Source organism: Megascapheus bottae, chromosome 17 (assembly GCF_031878675.1).
Source record: "Megascapheus bottae isolate mThoBot1 chromosome 17, mThoBot2.hap1, whole genome shotgun sequence".
NCBI classification, from domain to species: Eukaryota; Metazoa; Chordata; class Mammalia; order Rodentia; family Geomyidae; genus Megascapheus; species Megascapheus bottae.
In genome coordinates, this window is record NC_143525.1 from 37,119,400 (window position 1) to 37,137,294 (window position 17,895).

General features: G+C 52.2%; 1 protein-coding gene across 1 annotated transcript; it reads left to right on the top strand.

The window, feature by feature from the left end:
- Positions 1–4,487: 4,487 nt before the first annotated feature.
- Xylt2 (xylosyltransferase 2) lies at positions 4,488–17,453 on the top strand. Its single transcript, XM_090350979.1, has 11 exons — positions 4,488–4,650; positions 11,008–11,500; positions 11,758–11,933; positions 12,185–12,387; positions 12,798–12,878; positions 13,004–13,220; positions 13,316–13,492; positions 13,864–14,126; positions 14,421–14,616; positions 15,118–15,451; positions 16,175–17,453. The coding sequence occupies exons 1-11, from the start codon at positions 4,516–4,518 to the stop codon at positions 16,495–16,497; spliced, it is 2,598 nt and encodes an 865-aa protein (XP_090207105.1). The 5' UTR covers positions 4,488–4,515; the 3' UTR covers positions 16,498–17,453.
- The last annotated feature ends 442 nt before the right edge of the window (positions 17,454–17,895 follow it).

The window sequence follows — 17,895 nt, forward strand, 5'->3', positions numbered from 1 at the left end:
CAACTAACAAAAAAGAAAAAGGAAAGGGCTTTGTCAAACAACCTATTTAAAACTAAGGCAGGCCTTCTCATTTGAATGTTTTGAGGAATTATTTATACTTTCAAGACTTTCTACAATATAAGAAAACAGCTGACTGGCTGGGAATGTGGCTTAATGGTAGAGTGCTTGTCTAACATGCATAAAACCCTGGGTTTGATGCCTCAGTCCAACATAAACGGAAGAAGCTGGAAATGGCGCTGTGGCTCAAGTGGTAGCACTAATCTTGAGCAAAAAGAAGCTCAGGGACAGTGCCACGGCCCTGAGTTCAATTCTTAGGACTGACAAAAAAGAAAGAGGGAAAGAGAAAGAAAAAAGGAAGGAAGGAAAGAAGGAAGGAAGGAGGAAAAAGAAAAGAGCTCAGTGGAAGTTAAGGAGGTGCTGAAGAGAAGAGAACAATGAACCCCAAATTTTATAAAGTCAAATCTAAATTAATCTATGTATGTGATGTCGCAAGAACAAATTTGTATACCCAGCAATCAAATCTAATTATATACTGCTAAAATGACTGGAATCATGGGCTAAATAGATACAGACAGAACGACCAGGGCCCTGGGTAAATAGATCCCCTTACCCTTCATATCAGATACAAAAACAAATTCCCCATGGATCAAAACCTTAAGTGTGGGGCCAGGAATGTGGCCTAGTGGTAGAGTGCTTCCCTAACATACATAAAAACCCAGTTGGATTCCCACATACACAGAAAAAGCCAGAAGTGGTGCTCTGGCCCAAGTGGTAGAAGGCTAGCCTTGAGAAAGTTCAAGGACAGTGCTTGGGCCCTGAGTCTAAGCCCCAGGACTGGCAAAAAAAAAGAAAAGAAAAGAAAGAAAAACAGAAAGAAAGAAAGAAAGACCTTAAGTGACAAAATGCAAAATAAAATCCTAGGAAAAAATATATAAAATCAGGGACTGGGGAGTTTGGCCTAGTGGTAAAGTGCTTGCCCAGCATGCACAAAGACCCACTTCGATTCCTTGGTACCATATACATAGAAAAAGCCAGAAATGGTGCTGTGGCTCAAGTGGTAGAGCTCTAGCCTTGAGAAAGCCCAAGGACAGTGCTCAGGCCTGAGTTCAAGCCCCAGGACTGGCTATATAAATATAAATATATATATATATATACACATATATGCATATGTGTGTGTGTGTGTGTGTGTATGTGTGTTGTCATCATGGATTACAGAGACCTAGTAAACACAACAGAAAATGAGAGAAAGAGGAACATATTTGATTTTAAAAACTTAGAGTAGTCTTAAGAAGCCAAAGTACAATGATAAGTTCAAGGAAACTTTAAACTTTAAATAGAATTTAAAAATTACAATTGATAAGAAAAGACAAACAATTTAATAGCAACAAATTAATTGTGGAGAGGCAGTTCTAAGAAAGAGCAAATCTAGTCAATAAACCAATTAGCACACAGTGCCCAGCAGAAAACTGCAAATTAAAAAGCAATGAGGTCACTTCTCACCTATAAGATTACCAAATTTACAAACAGAATCACACCTGCTGCTGCTGGGGATGCCGAAAAATAATAGCCTCATACATACTTGATAGAAATGTGAATGTCACAGGACACTCTGGCTTACACTTGCCACCAAAAAGTCCTAGAGACCCCATCTCTCCAGAAAAACCAGGGTGTGGTGATATGTGCCTGTCAGCCCAGCTAAAATAGAAGGATCAAACTCCAGGCTGGTCCAGGGATAAAAGTAAGATATTACCTCAAAAATAATCAGAGTAAAAGTGGGCTACAGGTGTGGCTCGGGGGTGTAGAGGGTCCTCTAGGGTTGCGGGGGGCACCCGCCTTGTGCGTGAGGGTTGTAGGCAGTCGCCCGAGCCGGCAGCCACCCCCTGGCTTTTCCTGCCCTAGCTGACTTTCAACTGTGATCCACAGATCTCAGCCTCACGATTAACTAGGATGCCAGGTCTGTGCCACTAACACCACAATTTGCAAAAATTTTTAACTTTTTTTTTTTTTTTGCCAGTCCTGGGCTTGAGCTCAGGGCCTGAGCACTGTCCTTGGACTTTCCCAAGGCTAGAGCTCTACCACTTGAGCCTCAGAGGCACCACTTCCGGCTTTTTTCTATGTATGTGGTTCAGAGGAATCAAAACTGGGTCTTCGTACATGCTAGGCAAGCACTCTACCACTAGGCCAAACTCCCAGCCTCTTGTCATATATATATGTACGTATATATATATATACACACATATATATACATATATATATATATATATATTGCCAGTCCTGGGCTTGAGCTCAGGGCCTGAGCACTGTCCTTGGGCTTTCCTCAAGGCTAGTGTTCTACCCTGAGCCACCGCACCACTTCTGGCTTTTTCTATGTATGTGGTACCGAGGAATCGAACCCAGGTCTTCGTGCATGCTAGGCAAGCACTCTACCACTAGGCCAAACTCCCGGCCCCTATATTTTTATGTTTAAATGTTATATAGTGATTATGTGCTTTTTATAATCAAGGATAAACAGCTGTTTTCAATGTTGGGGGAGAAACCAGGCAGGTAGAGGTCCCTTGGGGATCTGATTTAATGAGTACCCAAGATCGATATTTAATTAACATATCAATTGCTGGCATGTCAACTGATGTCTTCACAAATCCTTGAAGGGCTGGCTCTCTTAAGTAGACTATCATTTGAAACATTGTTTACCTATCTCCTATTGAACTAATGCTGAGGAATAGACTGCTTACAGAGATGCCCAGGTACAAGAGAGGATTAAAGGAAGTTTTATACAAGTGCCTCAAATATGACTGTGATGCTCAACCCAGTTAGAAGTCTTTCACCTAGTAAGTATCAAGAGACCTTTCTTTAAAAAAGAAAGGGGCCGGGAGTTTGGCCTAGTGGTAGAGTGCTTGACTAGCATGCATGAAGACCAGGGTTCAATTCATTCCTCGCTACCACATATATAGAAAAAAAAGCCAGATGTGGTGCTGAGGCTCAAGTGGTAGAGCTCTAGCCTTGAGAAAGTCCAGGGACAGTGCTCAGACCCTGAGCTCAAACCCAGGACCAGCAAAAAAAAAAAAAAAAAGTTAAAAATTTTTGCAAATCGTGGTGTTAGTGGCTCAGACCTGGTATCCTAGTTAATCGTGAGGCTGAGATCTGTGGATCACAGTTGAAAGCCAGCTAGGGCAGGAAAGTCCATGAGACTCTCATCTCCAATTAGCCTCAACGGAAGCAGAGCTGTGGCTGAAGTGATAGAGCACCATTTTGAGGGGAAATAGCTAAGGAACAGTGCCTAGACCCTGAGTTCAAACCAGTCTCAGTGCATTGTGCAAGCAGGTGCATGCATATGCACGCGCGCACACACCATTTGTAAATCTTTTATCTCAGTGTCACCGTATATTTTGCTTTGGTGGGCATTACTTTACCCGTCCTTTGCGTGTTGCCAGGTTCAGGGGAGGTCAGAGGTGTGTTTAGTCCTTGAACTCGGACTCTGAGGAAGTGTCAGGGTCAGCTGAGTAGGCAGAAAGTTAGAAAGTTAGGATTTCCTAGTTCTTCCTAGTGTCCTCGGAGAGGATAGACAGAAAGACGAATGAAGTGTGATCCCGGGGAAATCACGAGCAGATGTTCAAGTCTCCAGGGCTGGAAACGCACAGGTGAAGAGGCAGGTGATGGGGTGCAGGGGAGGGGCGCGCAGCTGCTAGGTCTTGGCGAAGAGAGTACCACCATCTGCCAAGGTTTGGTGCTTCTCCAAGTGTGGTGCTGGACCTGCAGCATTAGTATGTCCCGGGACTTGTCCAAAATTCTAATTCTCAGGTTCCACTCTCACACCTCGGAAACTTCAAGGGCAGGGACCAGCACTCAGCTGCACTAGTTCTCCAGGTGATTCTGAGTCTGAGAACTACAGCTCCAGCAGGGGCCTGCGGAGGCTTCAAAGGGTGAGGAGCCGAGGACCTTTCCAGTCAACCGGTTACACTTCGCCCTGCTATGCGGCCTGCAGGATGTAAAGCAGGGCCTTGTGTCATTCACGCAGCCTCTCCCAAATGGCATTTGGGGTCTCCCTGGCATTCTCCAGGATCTCAGGGAAGCGACCTCCCGGGCGGTCAAGTCTGAGTTCCCTCCCGCCCAGGAGACACCCGGTGGAGAGGGCGCCGGGGCTGCAGACCCTCCGCGCCCCAGTACCACGCACTGGCTGCCCCGAAGGAGGTGAGCTCACACGGGGGCACGCACGGAGACGTGGAAGGCACGCCTCGTGCAGGCCCGGTCGGGGAGGCGAGAGCGGAAGAACTGCACGCAGCCACCCGCGGGTAACACGTGGGATCCCAGGTTCAGGCGCCCAGGTCCGCGCCGCAGCCAGGGCGATAGCCGGGCTGCGGCCCTGCCCCGCGCCCCGCCCCGGGCCGGGCCCCGCCCCTGCGTGAGCCCGACCCGCCTTCCTGGGCGGGGAGGGCGGGAGTCTCCGCCCCGCGCCCGTGCGCACGCCCGTGGCCGGGTTGCAGGGCTGGGCGCGCGCCCCGCGTCCGGGGCAGGAAGATGGTGGCGAGCGCGCGGGTGCAGAAGCTGGTGCGGCGCTACAAGCTGGCGATCGCCACCGCGCTGGCCATCCTGCTGCTTCAGGGCCTGGTGGTGTGGAGCTTCAGCGGCCTGGAGGAGGACGACCCGGGCGAGGTGCTCCGACAGCCGGGAGGGCAGACGGGCAGGCCAGGCGCGGGGGAGCGGAGGGTCCGGCCAGGCTCGGGGGCACCCGCCTCGTGCGTGAGGGTCGCAGGCAGCCGCCGCGAGCCCGGCAGCCGCCCCCTGGCTTTTCCTTCCCAGGCTGGCCTGGCGGGCTTGGGCGCGGAGGCGGTGCGTGACCCGGAGGCCTGGGCGGCGGGCGGGCTGGGAGCCCAGACGGGAGGAGTGGGTCATGGTGGGGTGGTCTCCGGTCGGGGGAGCCATGAAGGTCAGGCGCGGGGAGCGGGTCTGGAAGGTGGGGCCAGGCCCAAGCCTGCTGCGAGGTGGGGAGCCCCAGGCCAAACTTTCTGAAGTTGGGAGGGGGCGGGGGCGGTGTGCGCTGTGGGCGGAGGAATGGGGCCCAGAGATCTGGGACGTCGGTGCCCAGCCGCACCTGAGAGCTACGACCCGTGGCGAGTGGAAGTCAGGGGTGGATCTGGGGCCTGTGACAAAGTGCATGCCCGGGAACAGTGGGAATATAGAGCGACCCTGAGGGAGATAGCAGGGGTGTCCTCAAGGTGTGGGTTTCTCGGCCCGGGGTTGGAAGAACCTGGGTAGGTCTTCGGTAGGGGGAAGTAACTGCTGAGTTGGGTTTGGGACATTACAAGTGTGGTAGATGGCTCTAAGGAAATGGGGACAGCAGCAGCGGCTTTAGCAAAGCCCCACTCCCCGCCCCACGGGTCTTCCTTGCCTGACTGGTGCGATTTTGGCTGCAAACCCAGACACGTCCTCCCCGGTGTGGATAAGAAGGGTCCAGTGGGGTCTGAGTCCATCCTGGAAGGTGCAGAGGTTGGGCCAAACCATAGCCCTAAGCTGTGGCCAGAGATCAGGGCTTCCCCACTCTCAAATGCCGGCTCTTAGAGCCTCCAGGGCTCTGGGCCAGCGGCTTGCTTGGCATGTCTTTCTGGGCTTCTCTACCTGGTAGGGTGAAAGCTAAGGGATCCTGGAGCTACCCTTGCTGCTGGGGAGAAACAAGAGGCTGCTGTGGTGAGGGAAGCAGGAGTCATAGGAGATCCTAGGGACTGAAGGTGCAAGACCCAAAAGAAGGAGGATGGCTGTGAGGGCAGCTGGTCTCTGTAACTTCTGAAGGGAAGGAGCTTGTTCTGTGTGGACCAATGAGGAGGAGAGAGTTTCGGTCCCGAGTCTGCGTGAAGACAGGGAATTTAAATGGAATGGACTGAAGACACACTTAGGCAGAGCCTTCCCAGAAAGGCCCTGTGCTGAGTCCCTGCTGACCAGTCCACAGCCTGTAGGGGAAAACTCAGGCTGTGGAGAGGGAGGGATACCCACCTAACCCCAAGAGAAATCCTCGACCTGGACAGGAAAAGATCCTCAGTGACTACATGGTTGTGTAGTTCTGGCAGCCACGGGAGCTTGGACCCCTCACCAGATTGGGGATTTTGCAAGGCCACATATTGTTGTGCTTAAGATGGCAAGGGCTGAAGCAGGACCACCTCATTACATATTTTATTTTAATTAATTAATTAATTTTTTTTTGCCAATCTTGGGACTTGAACTCAGGGCCTGAGCACGGTCCTTGGGATTTCCTCAAGGCCAGCACTCTACCACTTGAGCCACAGCACCACTTCCAGCTTTTTTCAGGGTATGCAGTACTGAGGAATCGAACCCAGAGTGTCGTGCATGCTAAGCAAGCACCCTACCACAAGGCAAACTCCCGGCCCCTTATTTTTATTTTTTATGTGCCATACTGAGCCTTGAACTCAGAGCCTGGGTGCTGTGAGCCAAAGCTTATTGACTTATTGGTAATTAATAGTGAATCTCACGGACTATCCAGGCTGGCATCAAACCACAGTCCTCAAATCTCAGCCTCCTGAGTAGCTAAGATTACAGGTGTGAGCCACAGTACCTGACTGGGTATACTTTTCTTGTTGGGTGATGAAAAAGACAAGTTGCAAAGCTGATACCTAGGAGTATTTGCAGGAGTTCCTGGCACAGGCTAAGCTGTCAAATACATAACTCTTATTGTTTTAGCACTGAACATTCATTCAGTCAACAAATATTTATTAAGTCCTATTTGTACCAGACAGTGTGGCTATACTGAGGGTACAGAATTAAAGAATAGATGAGGTCCTGGACCTTATGGAAAGACAGTCTATTGGGAGGGAAAATGAAGAGGAAACTCAGAACAACAAGGGGGCCAGTTTAGATCAGGAGGTCAGAAATGGCCTTCTGCCGGAAGAAATTCCAAGGAGAGTTTGGAAGAAGGCCCTGAGGAGAATGGGCTGAGGAATGGAGAAGGAGGTAGAGCATCTCCCCAAAGATGATTCCATTCTGCTTGGGCAAAGGGAGCATAGCACGGGGCTTCATTTTTACTCTTAAGTGCAGTCAGTCGGGAGAGTATACAGCGGGACTTAGCTTCCACTTACGCCCAGCACTCTGCCGCTTGTGGAGAGGTGAAAGCAAGTACCTGAGGTGATCGCTAACCTCCAATGAGCCCCTTGATAGTTTTCAGAGCTTTCACAAACATCTTCTCATTGCTGTTTTAAATGTAGTTGTGAGATGGGGGTAGGGGCAATGGGGCAGAGTAGCATTTCTTTGTCCACTATCTCTGCCTCAGAGAAAGATTTCAAACGTTCTCAGTCTCCTGAAGTGGTGTAACCCTTTAAATGCCTCCTTGCTGGGGTCTAAGTGGGTAGGAAGGGGCCGAGGCCAGAATGCATCAGGCCTAGGTCCAGTGCCTACCCTCAGTAGTCAAAGGGGATTCTGACCCCAGAAGCAGCTGCTCTAGGTGCATAAGCCTGGGGCTCCCTTGGCCATGCCTGAGAAGGGTGGCTGGAACGTTCTCATTCTTCATTGCTGCCTTCTGGTCCTGGGCCTCCTCTGGGATTGTCCTTCTCAGGGTCAGCCAGCTCCCTGCTGCAGTGCAGGGCATCAACATGCCTGCCTCCTCCCACATCCTGTCCCCCACCACAGCCAGCCTGGCGCAGTGCCCTCCTGCCCTGCCCTCCTGACCAGCTTCCTGACTTGCTGAAACTGGCTTTGACCCCAAGGACCCACATCTCTCTGTCATCTCTACTATGTAAAATTGGACCCCGCCTTCTCTGCTTGCTGTAGCAAGTTAGAAGCCACATATGCCCAGCTCAGTGGAGTTGCCCTCCCTTTCCCAGGCAGCTGCTCAGCCCAGGGTACCCTCGCCCATGTAGGTACAGAACAGCTATTGGTCTCCCAGATCAGGATGGACACCCCAGCTCTCCCTAGATACCTCTGAAGATATTAAAGGGAAGGGTGGGTGCCAGGCACAGAGGGCCTGGATGCCAGGTTATTGGGTTAGACTCTCCTGAAGATGGCTGTCATGTCCACGCTAAAGTTCTAAGAGGGGACTGAAGAGAAAGTCCTAGGGAGGTAAGGGTGGGAAGAACTTACCTGGGACTCTAGATTTGACTCCCTCCCTTTCCAATAATAATAATGACTTTTTGTTGTGTGTGTGTTCATATACATGTGTGCATGTGTGCTAATGCTAGGTTTGAACTCAGGACCTTAAATTCTATCAACTTTCTTGCTTACAGTTGGTGCTCTACTACTTGAGTCATGCCTCTAGTCTTACATACATTCTTTCAACCAATACTTACTGTCTATAATTCCCTGATACTCTCCTGAGCACTAGGAATATGTCAGTGAACAAAACCAAATATCGCTGCTCTTATGGAATCTGTGATGGCATGAGGGACAGAGAGAGAATAACAATATGAACAGTAGGATGATATGAAGCATTATCATATTTTTGTGGGGGAAAAGAAAGCAGAAGATTGAGGAGGGCTGGGTTATTTATTTTTTTTTTGCCAGTCCTGGGGCTTGAACTCAGGGCCTGAGCACTGTCCTTAGGCTTTCCTCAAGTCTAGAGCTCTACATTTGAGCCACAGTAACACTTCCAGCTTTTTCCATATATGTGGTACCAAGGACTCAAACCTGTGTACTAAGCAAGTAGTCTACCACTAGGCCAAACTCCTGGCCCAAGGACTGGAATTTTTAAATACAGGGCCCAGGGCAGGCCTTATTGAGAAGCTGCCACCTGAGCAAAGACTTGAAGGAGGCAAGGAATCAATGGTGGCATGTCTGTGGAGGGTGTTCTAGAGCTAGGGCACAACCAGTGCCAAGCCAGAGCCAGGAGCACCAGGTGAGATGGGGGGAGGGGATGGGGGGACACTAAGCAGGCCATTGTGACTGGAGGCCTGTGAATGAGGCCAAGGGGTCCATGGAAGAGATTGGCAGGGGCAGCTCAGTCTTTTTGGTTGGTTGTTTTCCAGTCCTGGGGCTTGAACTCCAGGCCTAGATGCTATCCCTGAGCTTTTTTTTTTTTTTTCTCAAGGATAGCACCCCACCACTTGAGCCATGGCTGTACTTGTAGCCTCTTGATGATTAATTGGAGAGAAGAGTTTCACAGACTTTCCTGCTCGGGCTGGCTTCAAACTTCAGTGCTCAGATCTTAGCCTCCTGAGTAGCTGGATTCTGAGTGTGAACACCTGTGCATGGTGATGACCTGAGGGGAAGCTGAAGCAGTTTGGAGCAGAAAATACTATGGTAGAACTTAAATTGTGACAGGGACACTAAAGGCTGTGTTGAGACTAGGGAAACAGAGCTGGAACAGGGGATCTAGACAGGAGTAGAGATCAGGTCCTCGGAGGCATCAGGTTCAGCTTGGATTTTCATGGTGGTCCCAATAAGATGTGGGGTGTGAGGGAAAGAGGACCCGAGTTTTCGTCTAGGACTGGGGATGTGCTCTGTGGTACAGTGCTTGCCTAGCATGCATGAAACCCTGGATTTCATGCCCAGAACCTACTACCTCCCACCCACTCCCTCAAAAGCTGAGGGAAGTTGACTTAGCTACTTAAAGGGAGTTGACCCTAAGCTACTTCAAGTTTCATTACTTGTGAAGTACGGGAAGGTTGAAGAAGAGCCGGCATCTGCACTTGGACTTGCAGATGGGAGGTCTCAAGAGAGATGGTATAGAGGTTGCTTGTTCAATGCCTGGAGGTTCAAGGTTGCCTTCCAGGGTGGGGAGAGAATGCAGAGATGTGTATGGAACCACAGAAAGTGAATGAAGTGGAGAAGTGAAAGAGCTAGCCTGGAGGCAGGGTAGCCCCTTGTGGGTGTGGTTGGAAATGGAGAGGAAGACGTAGAAGGATCTTCTGGAAGCCACGTGGGGAGGGTACCTCAGTGGAGTTCTGTCCCTTGACGCATCCTCCCCAGTAAGTAGAGGTGCGGCAGGCAATGTGGAAGGTTTCAGAGGTTCCTCTCAGGGGAACCTGCGGCAAGGACAGACTCGGCAGCCTCCAGCCATGGGCCCAGGCTCAGCCTTGCTTTCCAGTGAAGGACTGCATGAGTGTAAGGCAAGGGCTCCATAGGCAGGCGGAGAGCCCACCTAGCTGGCCAGGACTTCATGCTTCTTTCCTTGCATGACTGTCAGACTGACTTTGCAGTCCTACAACTTTCCCTGAAGGCTTCTGTTCCACCCCTGCCCATCCATCAGAGGTGCTCCTCCAGTAAACGTCTTGTACTCTGCCGGGCACCAGTGGCTCATGCCTATAATCCAAGCTACTCAGGTGGCTGAGATCTGAGGATCATGGTTTAAAACCAGCCCAGGCAAGAAAGTCCATGAGACTCTTTTCTCTAGTTATCAAAAGGATAGTACCTAGGCCCTGAGTTCAAGCCCCAGGCCTGGCACCAAAAAAAATTTTTTTTTAAAGCAATATGTCTGTTGGAATGAGTGGGTCTCAGCAGTCATCTGTGTCCTCTTTAGTGTCTCTGTGCCTTGGGGTATGGGTGGGTGTTTATCTTAATTCTGCTGAAGGAGAAAGCATCTTGTGAGTCCAGAGCATAAAAAAGTTGAGTGTAGCTGGGCAGGCTGGGCACGGGTGGCTCTTACCTATAATCCTAGCTACTCAGAAGGCTGAGATCTGAGGATCAAGGTTCAAAGCCAGCCTAGGTACAAAAGAACCTAAGATTCTCATCTCCAATTAACCTCTAGAAAGTGGGAAGTGGGGCTTGGCTCAAGGGTAGGGTGGTAGCCTTGAGCTGAAGAGCTCAGGGACAGCGCCCAGTCCCAGAGTTCAAGCCCCATGACCCACCATGATCTGAGAGCTCATGGGGTACCTGGGTGCATTGGGGTGATGCAGGAAGGGCTGAGGCCATGCCACTACCTGATTCAGGGGCAGTACTATTTGCACAGAGTTTTCAGGCAAGCAGGACTTCTTTGGGTTGAAGGGTGGGCAGACGCATCCAGGTCTGAGGGGGCCCCTGGGCCAAAGAGGAAGTGAGCAGCTGCCCCATGATGTCTGTCTGTGTATCTTACAGAAAGGAAGGCAGAGGAAGCCACGGCCACTGGACCCAGGAGAGGGCTCCAAGGACACAGACAGCTCGGCAGGGCGTCGGGGCAGCGCAGGCAGAAGGCATGGACGTTGGCGGGGCCGCCCTGAGAGCCCGGGTGTACCTGTTGCTAAGGTGGTACGGGCAGTAACCACTCGGCACAGAGCCAGCCGGCGAGTCCCACCTGCCCCACCCCCAGAGGCCCCAGGCCGCCAGAACCTGAGTGGGGCAGCAGCTGGAGAGGCACTGGCAGGAGCTGCTGGCTTCCCACCGCATGGAGATACAGGGAGCGTGGAGGGTGCTCCTCAGCCCACAGACAATGGCTTTAGCCCTAAGTGTGAGATCGTGGGCAAGGATGCACTGTCTGCACTGGCCCGGGCCAGCACCAAGCAATGTCAGCAGGAGATCGCCAACGTGGTGTGCTTGCACCAGGCTGGGAACCTCATGCCCAAGGCTGTACCCCGGCACTGTCAGCTGGCTGGTGAGGGACAAGGGCATTCTGGTTCTCCCTGGGTGTGGATGTGGGAGATGGCATGGTCCAGATTGTCACCCTCATTTCCCTCATCCTTGTGGTCTACCTTGTTGCCTAAGCTTGTTTTAAATGGCAGAGAGGGTTCTGGGACTCAAGGCTCCAACACTCGGCTGCTGCTGTTGGAAGTCATGCAGCTCCTCTTCCCATCTCACCCCTGCTCTGTGGTCTCCGGTGGGCCTCACGAATGCTCCTGTTCACCCTCTCAGGGAAGATGAGTCCTGGCGTCCAGTGGGAAGAGATGCATGCCCAGCAGCCTGTGGAGGGCCCTCCTGTACGCATCGCCTATATGCTGGTGGTGCATGGCCGTGCCATCCGCCAGCTGAAGCGTCTCCTCAAGGCCGTCTACCATAAGCAGCACTTCTTCTACATCCATGTGGATAAGGTACTGTTGGTGGGAAAAGCTAAGGGGATGTGGGATGACTCCAAAGGTTACAGTAGTCGATGTCTCTCTCATCTGGGCACTGGTAGTCTCGAGCCAGGGAAATTGAGGCTCGGGATGGTGAAGTGTCAGGTAGCGTGGCCGGTTAGAAGCCAAGCCCTGTCTTGGCTATCACTGTTTCCTATGACTTGTACCTTGTCCTGGGCAGAGGCAGGGAATTATAACCTGGGGCCCGACCTTGCCTTCTCCTGTAGCGCTCCGACTACCTGCACCGTGAGGTCTTGGAGCTGGCTCAGCGGTACGATAACGTGCGGGTGACACCTTGGCGCATGGTCACCATCTGGGGCGGTGCCAGCCTTCTGAGGATGTACCTGCGGAGCATGCGGGACCTGCTCGAGGTACCTGGCTGGGCCTGGGACTTCTTCATCAATCTCAGTGCCACTGACTACCCAACCAGGTATGAAGATGGGGCTCCATCTGGGAACACGGGTTTAGAGGGCCCAATGGGCTCCTTTTCCTCCCCCAAGCCTCGTTCTAGGATCCACACAGCCCTCTTGGCCCCAGCTCCATGTCAGTGCAGGGCTGGTAAAGGATAAGCCATGGACTGGGCATGATAAGGGATTGGAGTGGGGAGGAGGTGCCAGAGGCCCATTCCTGGGAGCTGAGGCAGACAGCAGGAATGGAGGAAGGATAAGGTCTTCCTTGGGGCTTTCAGGTCCCACCGAGCCATAGCACCAGCTAGGGTCACATTTCTGGCAAGGTCTCAGCAAGAAAGGCATAGCCAAGGGGCAAAGGTGAAAGCATGCTGGCCGGAATCTCTTCTGTCAATGACTGAGCAGCTGCCCTGCACACCTCTTCCCTCTCCAGGACCAACGAGGAGTTGGTGGCATTCCTATCCAAGAACCGGGACAAAAACTTCCTCAAGTCACATGGTCGGGACAACTCCAGGTGAGGGAGGTAGGGAAAGAGGCCTTGGGGCTTGTCACAACCCCTCTCACACAAACCCGCACAGACGCAGATGAGAGCCTGGACCTTCCTCTGCAACATTCTGCCCACCACTCTGCCACCCACAGGTTCATCAAAAAGCAGGGCCTGGACCGGCTCTTCCATGAGTGTGATTCCCACATGTGGCGGCTGGGTGAGCGGCAGATCCCGGCAGGCATTGTGGTAGATGGTGGCTCTGACTGGTTTGTGCTGACGCGCAGCTTTGTGGAGTATGTGGTATACACAGATGATCCGCTTGTGGACCAGCTCCGCCAGTTCTACACGTACACGCTGCTTCCCGCCGAGGTGGGTGACTTGGCAGGCACGAAGGCCGTGTGTGTGTGTGTGCCCGCGCGTGTGTGTATTGTCTGTGGCTCATCACCCTCTCCTGTCACCTTCAGTCCTTCTTCCACACAGTGCTGGAGAATAGCCCGGCCTGTGAGAGTCTCGTGGACAACAACCTGCGTGTCACCAACTGGAACCGTAAGCTGGGCTGCAAGTGCCAGTACAAGCACATTGTGGACTGGTGTGGCTGCTCTCCCAACGACTTCAAGCCACAGGACTTCCTCCGGCTGCAGGTAGTTTCCCCGGGCCTTTCCAGCCCAGCTTTCCCCATGACCAGGATGGGGAAGAGGCACTGTAACATAAAGAACCTATCTACTAAGCACAAAGCCCTGAGTAAACCCCACCACCACTACCATCTCCAAAAGGAAAAAAAGGCAGGATGGGCATCTCTCTGGAGCACATTGAGGTCTGGGCCGATAGCAATAGCTGGAGAATTCCTGGGAGGCTGACTGTAGGCCCTGCTGAGATGGGTCAGCCCGTTGCCCTGCCTCTATATCCTTTCACACATACGTACACACACACACACACACTCTATATCCTTTCACACATATGTGTACACACACACACACACACACACACACCCTTTTTTCCTTTCCCTTTCCAGCAAGTCTCCAGACCTACCTTCTTTGCCCGGAAGTTTGAGTCAACAGTGAACCAGGAAGTCTTGGAAATTTTGGACTTCCACCTGTATGGCAGCTACCCACCAGGTACTCCAGCCCTTAAGGCCTACTGGGAGAACATCTATGACATGGCTGATGGCCCCAGTGGGCTCAGTGACGTCTTCCTGACTGCTTATACCGCCTTCGTACGCCTCAGCCTGCGCCATGTTGCCACTGCCGCACCCCCACAGGCCACCACACTCTGCAGGTGAGACTTCCTTCTGACACAGAAGTCCCCTTGTCAGGAGGCAAATCAGGACCAGACAGCCCCCACCCCATAAGAATCTGAGGCAGAGAAAAATGCAAGCAATAGTATTGCTATGGCAACTAATAATAATAACAAGAAAAAGGTAAAAGCCAGGCACATAAGTGCTATCGAGTGTGAGGTGTGGGGTCAACAAGTGCCTAGGGACGGGACTCCGCAGTGCCCCCACCCTGGGACTCTAGGCTCAATTAGGTGTGCTGATGGCATCTCCCTTTCTCCCTGCTGGAACCTTCTTAGGTTTGAGCCCAGGGGTTTGCCGTCCAGTGTGCACCTGTATTTCTATGACGACCATTTCCAGGGCTACCTGGTGACGCAGGCGGTGCAGCCCTCAGCCCAGGGGCCAGCAGAGACGCTTGAGATGTGGCTGATGCCCCAGGGGTCGCTGAAACTGTTGGGGCGCAATGACCAGGCCAGCCGGCTCCAGAGTTTGGAGGTGGGACAGAGCTTCCCCCTTTGCTTTCTTCTGTAGGGAGTGGGAAGAGAGGGACAGACACCAAGGGAAGGATAAGGACCTGTCCCACCTTTATGTGCGGGGTCCACCCGGTTCTGCCTTCCAGGAGTGGCACATGCCTGTGTCCTCCCTGCATGTGGATGCTGGGACAGCCTCCTACGTGGGGACCCAGAGGATATTCAGTGGTAGAGAGGGGATTTTCAGTTCTGTTACAAGCTCGACTTCTATCTACAAGGACTCTAGAGACTTGGGCTTCCTAAGTCTCTTCCCCAGAAGCTTTGGCTTCATGATGGGATGGTCTGCCCTACCATGGGCCTCAGTACTGCAGAGCAGTTCAGAACAGAAGAGATTCATGTTCCAGCTGGCTCCCTTTCCTTTTGTAGTTGGGAAAGTGAGGCCTAAAAGGAGGCAGTGAGAAGTCTGCATCAGCGTAGAGAGACCATTTCTTCCAGGTTCTTGCCAAAACTGCCTCTTTTCCTACAGGTTGGCACTGAGTGGGACCCCAAAGAACGTCTTTTCCGGAACTTTGGGGGGCTTCTGGGACCACTGGATGAGCCTGTAGCCATGCAGCGTTGGGCACGGGGCCCCAACCTCACAGCCACAGTGGTCTGGATTGACCCAACCTATGTAGTGGCCACATCATATGACATCACGGTAGATGCAGACACTGAGTTCACACAGTACAAGCCTCCTCTGAGTCGGCCATTGCGGCCAGGAGCATGGACTGTTCGGCTGCTTCAGTTCTGGGAACCTCTGGGTGAGACTCGCTTCCTCGTCCTGCCCTTGACTTTCAACCGAAAACTACCTCTCAGGAAAGGTAAGGATCTAGTGGCCAGATGTGTCACAGAATAGCATTTACCAGGGAGAGGACCCCCCATCCCTAATCTCTCAGGGGAGGAGGAGAGAGAAGGCTGGGGCCTTCATCTTTCATCCCTTAACATGCTAGGGCCCTACAGTGTGATAGGATGAGAAAAGAACTTCCTTCCTTCTTTCCTTCCTTCCTCCCTCCTCCTTCCTTTCCTCCCTCCTCTTCTTTCCTTCCTCCCTCTTCCTTCCTTCTTCCCTCCTTTCATTACCCACCACCTTTTTTGTGTTGTTGGGTTTTTTTTGCCAGTCCTGGGCTTAAGCTCAGGGCTTGAGCACTGTCCTTGGATTTTTCTCAAGGTTAGAACTCTACCACTTGAGCCTCAGCACCACTTCTGGCTTTTTCTAAGTATGTGGTACCAAGGAATCGAACCCAGGTCTTCATGCATGCTAGGCCACTAGGCCAAACTCCCGGCCCCAGCCTTTTTAAGTGCCTTGAATTACTGTTTGGCTTAATCCTAAAGTTAGGTATTCAGGGATTCCTGCTTTTGTTTTCTACAATTATCCATTTTATAGACACAGGAAGTCCTTTGATTAATCCAAGGTCACAGCACAAGATGGTCTATAGCAGTAGTAGCAGGGTTGGGATAGGAACTGGAGTTTCCAGCATTGACTTTTAGTGTCTGGCCTCCATGAGATCTGTAGGGTGTACTTACTGCCTGTTCTCTACCCCTAGATGATGCTGGCTGGCTACATGCAGGACCACCCCATAATGAGTACATGGAACAGAGTTTCCAGGGGCTGAGTGGCATCTTGAACCTGCCTCAGCCTGAGCCCATGGAGGAGGCTGCCCGGCGGCACAGAGAGCTCACAGGCCCTGCACTGGAGGCCTGGACAGATGGGGAATTGAGTGGCTTCTGGTCTGTGGCCGGACTGTGTGCCATGGGCCCTTCCACCTGCCCTTCCTTGGAACCATGTAGACTAACCAGCTGGAGCTCTCTGTCTCCTGACCCCAAATCAGAACTGGGGCCTGTCAAAGCGGATGGGCGACTCAGGTAGCAGGGCCCCAGCCTGCACACCCGGAGGACCCCGGGAATTGCACCTTACAGATGATGGAGGGATGCCCTCTCCGACAGCCAGAACCAGAGGCCTAGGCAGTACACTCATTCAGCCATCCAGAGCCACACCCACCGCAGGGAAGGTGGGCACACATGGCTGCTCATGGCTCTGCTATGGACCAGATCGTCAGCGTTGCTCCAGGAGGATGCTCCAGCAGCTCTCCAGGCCAGCTCTTCCTCCCCTCCGAATTTGTACTTGTTTTTGTTGAATTTAAAATGGGTAGGGGAGGAACTAGAAACAAAACATGTGCAATAGGGCTCGGAACAGCCCCCAAGAAGGTGGAGAAGGTGGCCGTGGCTGCGGGACACAGGGCCTGCTTCACCCATTTGCCTCTGCTCTGGGAAGGCTGGGCCTGCCTTGCTCTCCGGGGTCTGTGGTGCTTAGGGCTAAGGCTTTGCAGGTCCAAGTGCCCTGCCAGGCTCAGGCCTAGAAATAAGTGATTTGGAGGCCAATGTGGAGCTGGGCTCTAATGGGACAGCCTCTCCTCTGGTAGCCAGGGGACCCTAGAGCAGGGGTGGGGCTAGCTCTCAGGCTTTTCAGTACACCCTACCCCTTGCCAAGAAAGGCAGGGTGTCCAGGCCTACTGAGAGATGCAGTTTCCCAGGAGTACTCGTAGGTGTGCCCTGCACAAGTGGGCCTCACGAGCAGTGTAAGAGGACTGTCAGGGCACTCAAGAACCTGGAGTCGCGTTGTGCCTGAAGCGTGGTGTGAAGTCTGAAATATGCAACAGAGGAAATATATCTCTATCTCTCTAAGCTGAGCCTCTTGCTTTTTCCACCTGAGGATTGGTAGTCCATTGTTGTTCCCTGAGCCACAGAGAAGTTTTATGAGGTTTCTCCACCCCCCAATTTATTGTTATTTTGGAGATGTATACAGTGAGGTTACATTTCCTTTGGTATAGCGTCATCTGTTTCCACTCTCCCATCTCCACCCACACGTTGCATAGTTCACTTTCATCAGTATCCAGTGCAGCCAGTGCTCCACTGCTGAACTTTTTCACCTTTTTTCCTCTGATTCATTTGCCTCCCCCCCACACCTGTGGGTTTGGGTTTTTTTGTTGTTTGGTTGGTTGTTTTTTTTTGTCAAGCACCTGAGCCACGCACTACTTCTGGCCTTTCCTGGGTATGTGGTACTAAGGAATAGAATGCAGGGCTTGGTACATGCTAGGCAAGCACTCTATCTGCCACTGGGCCATGCTCCTGGCCGTGGGTTTGTTTTTTATGCTGGTACTGGGGCATAAGTTCAGGATTTTTAAAATTAATTTTTTTTTGCCACTCCTGGAGCTTTGAATTTGGGACCTCCACACTGTCCCTAAGCTTCTTTTGCTCAAGGCTAGCA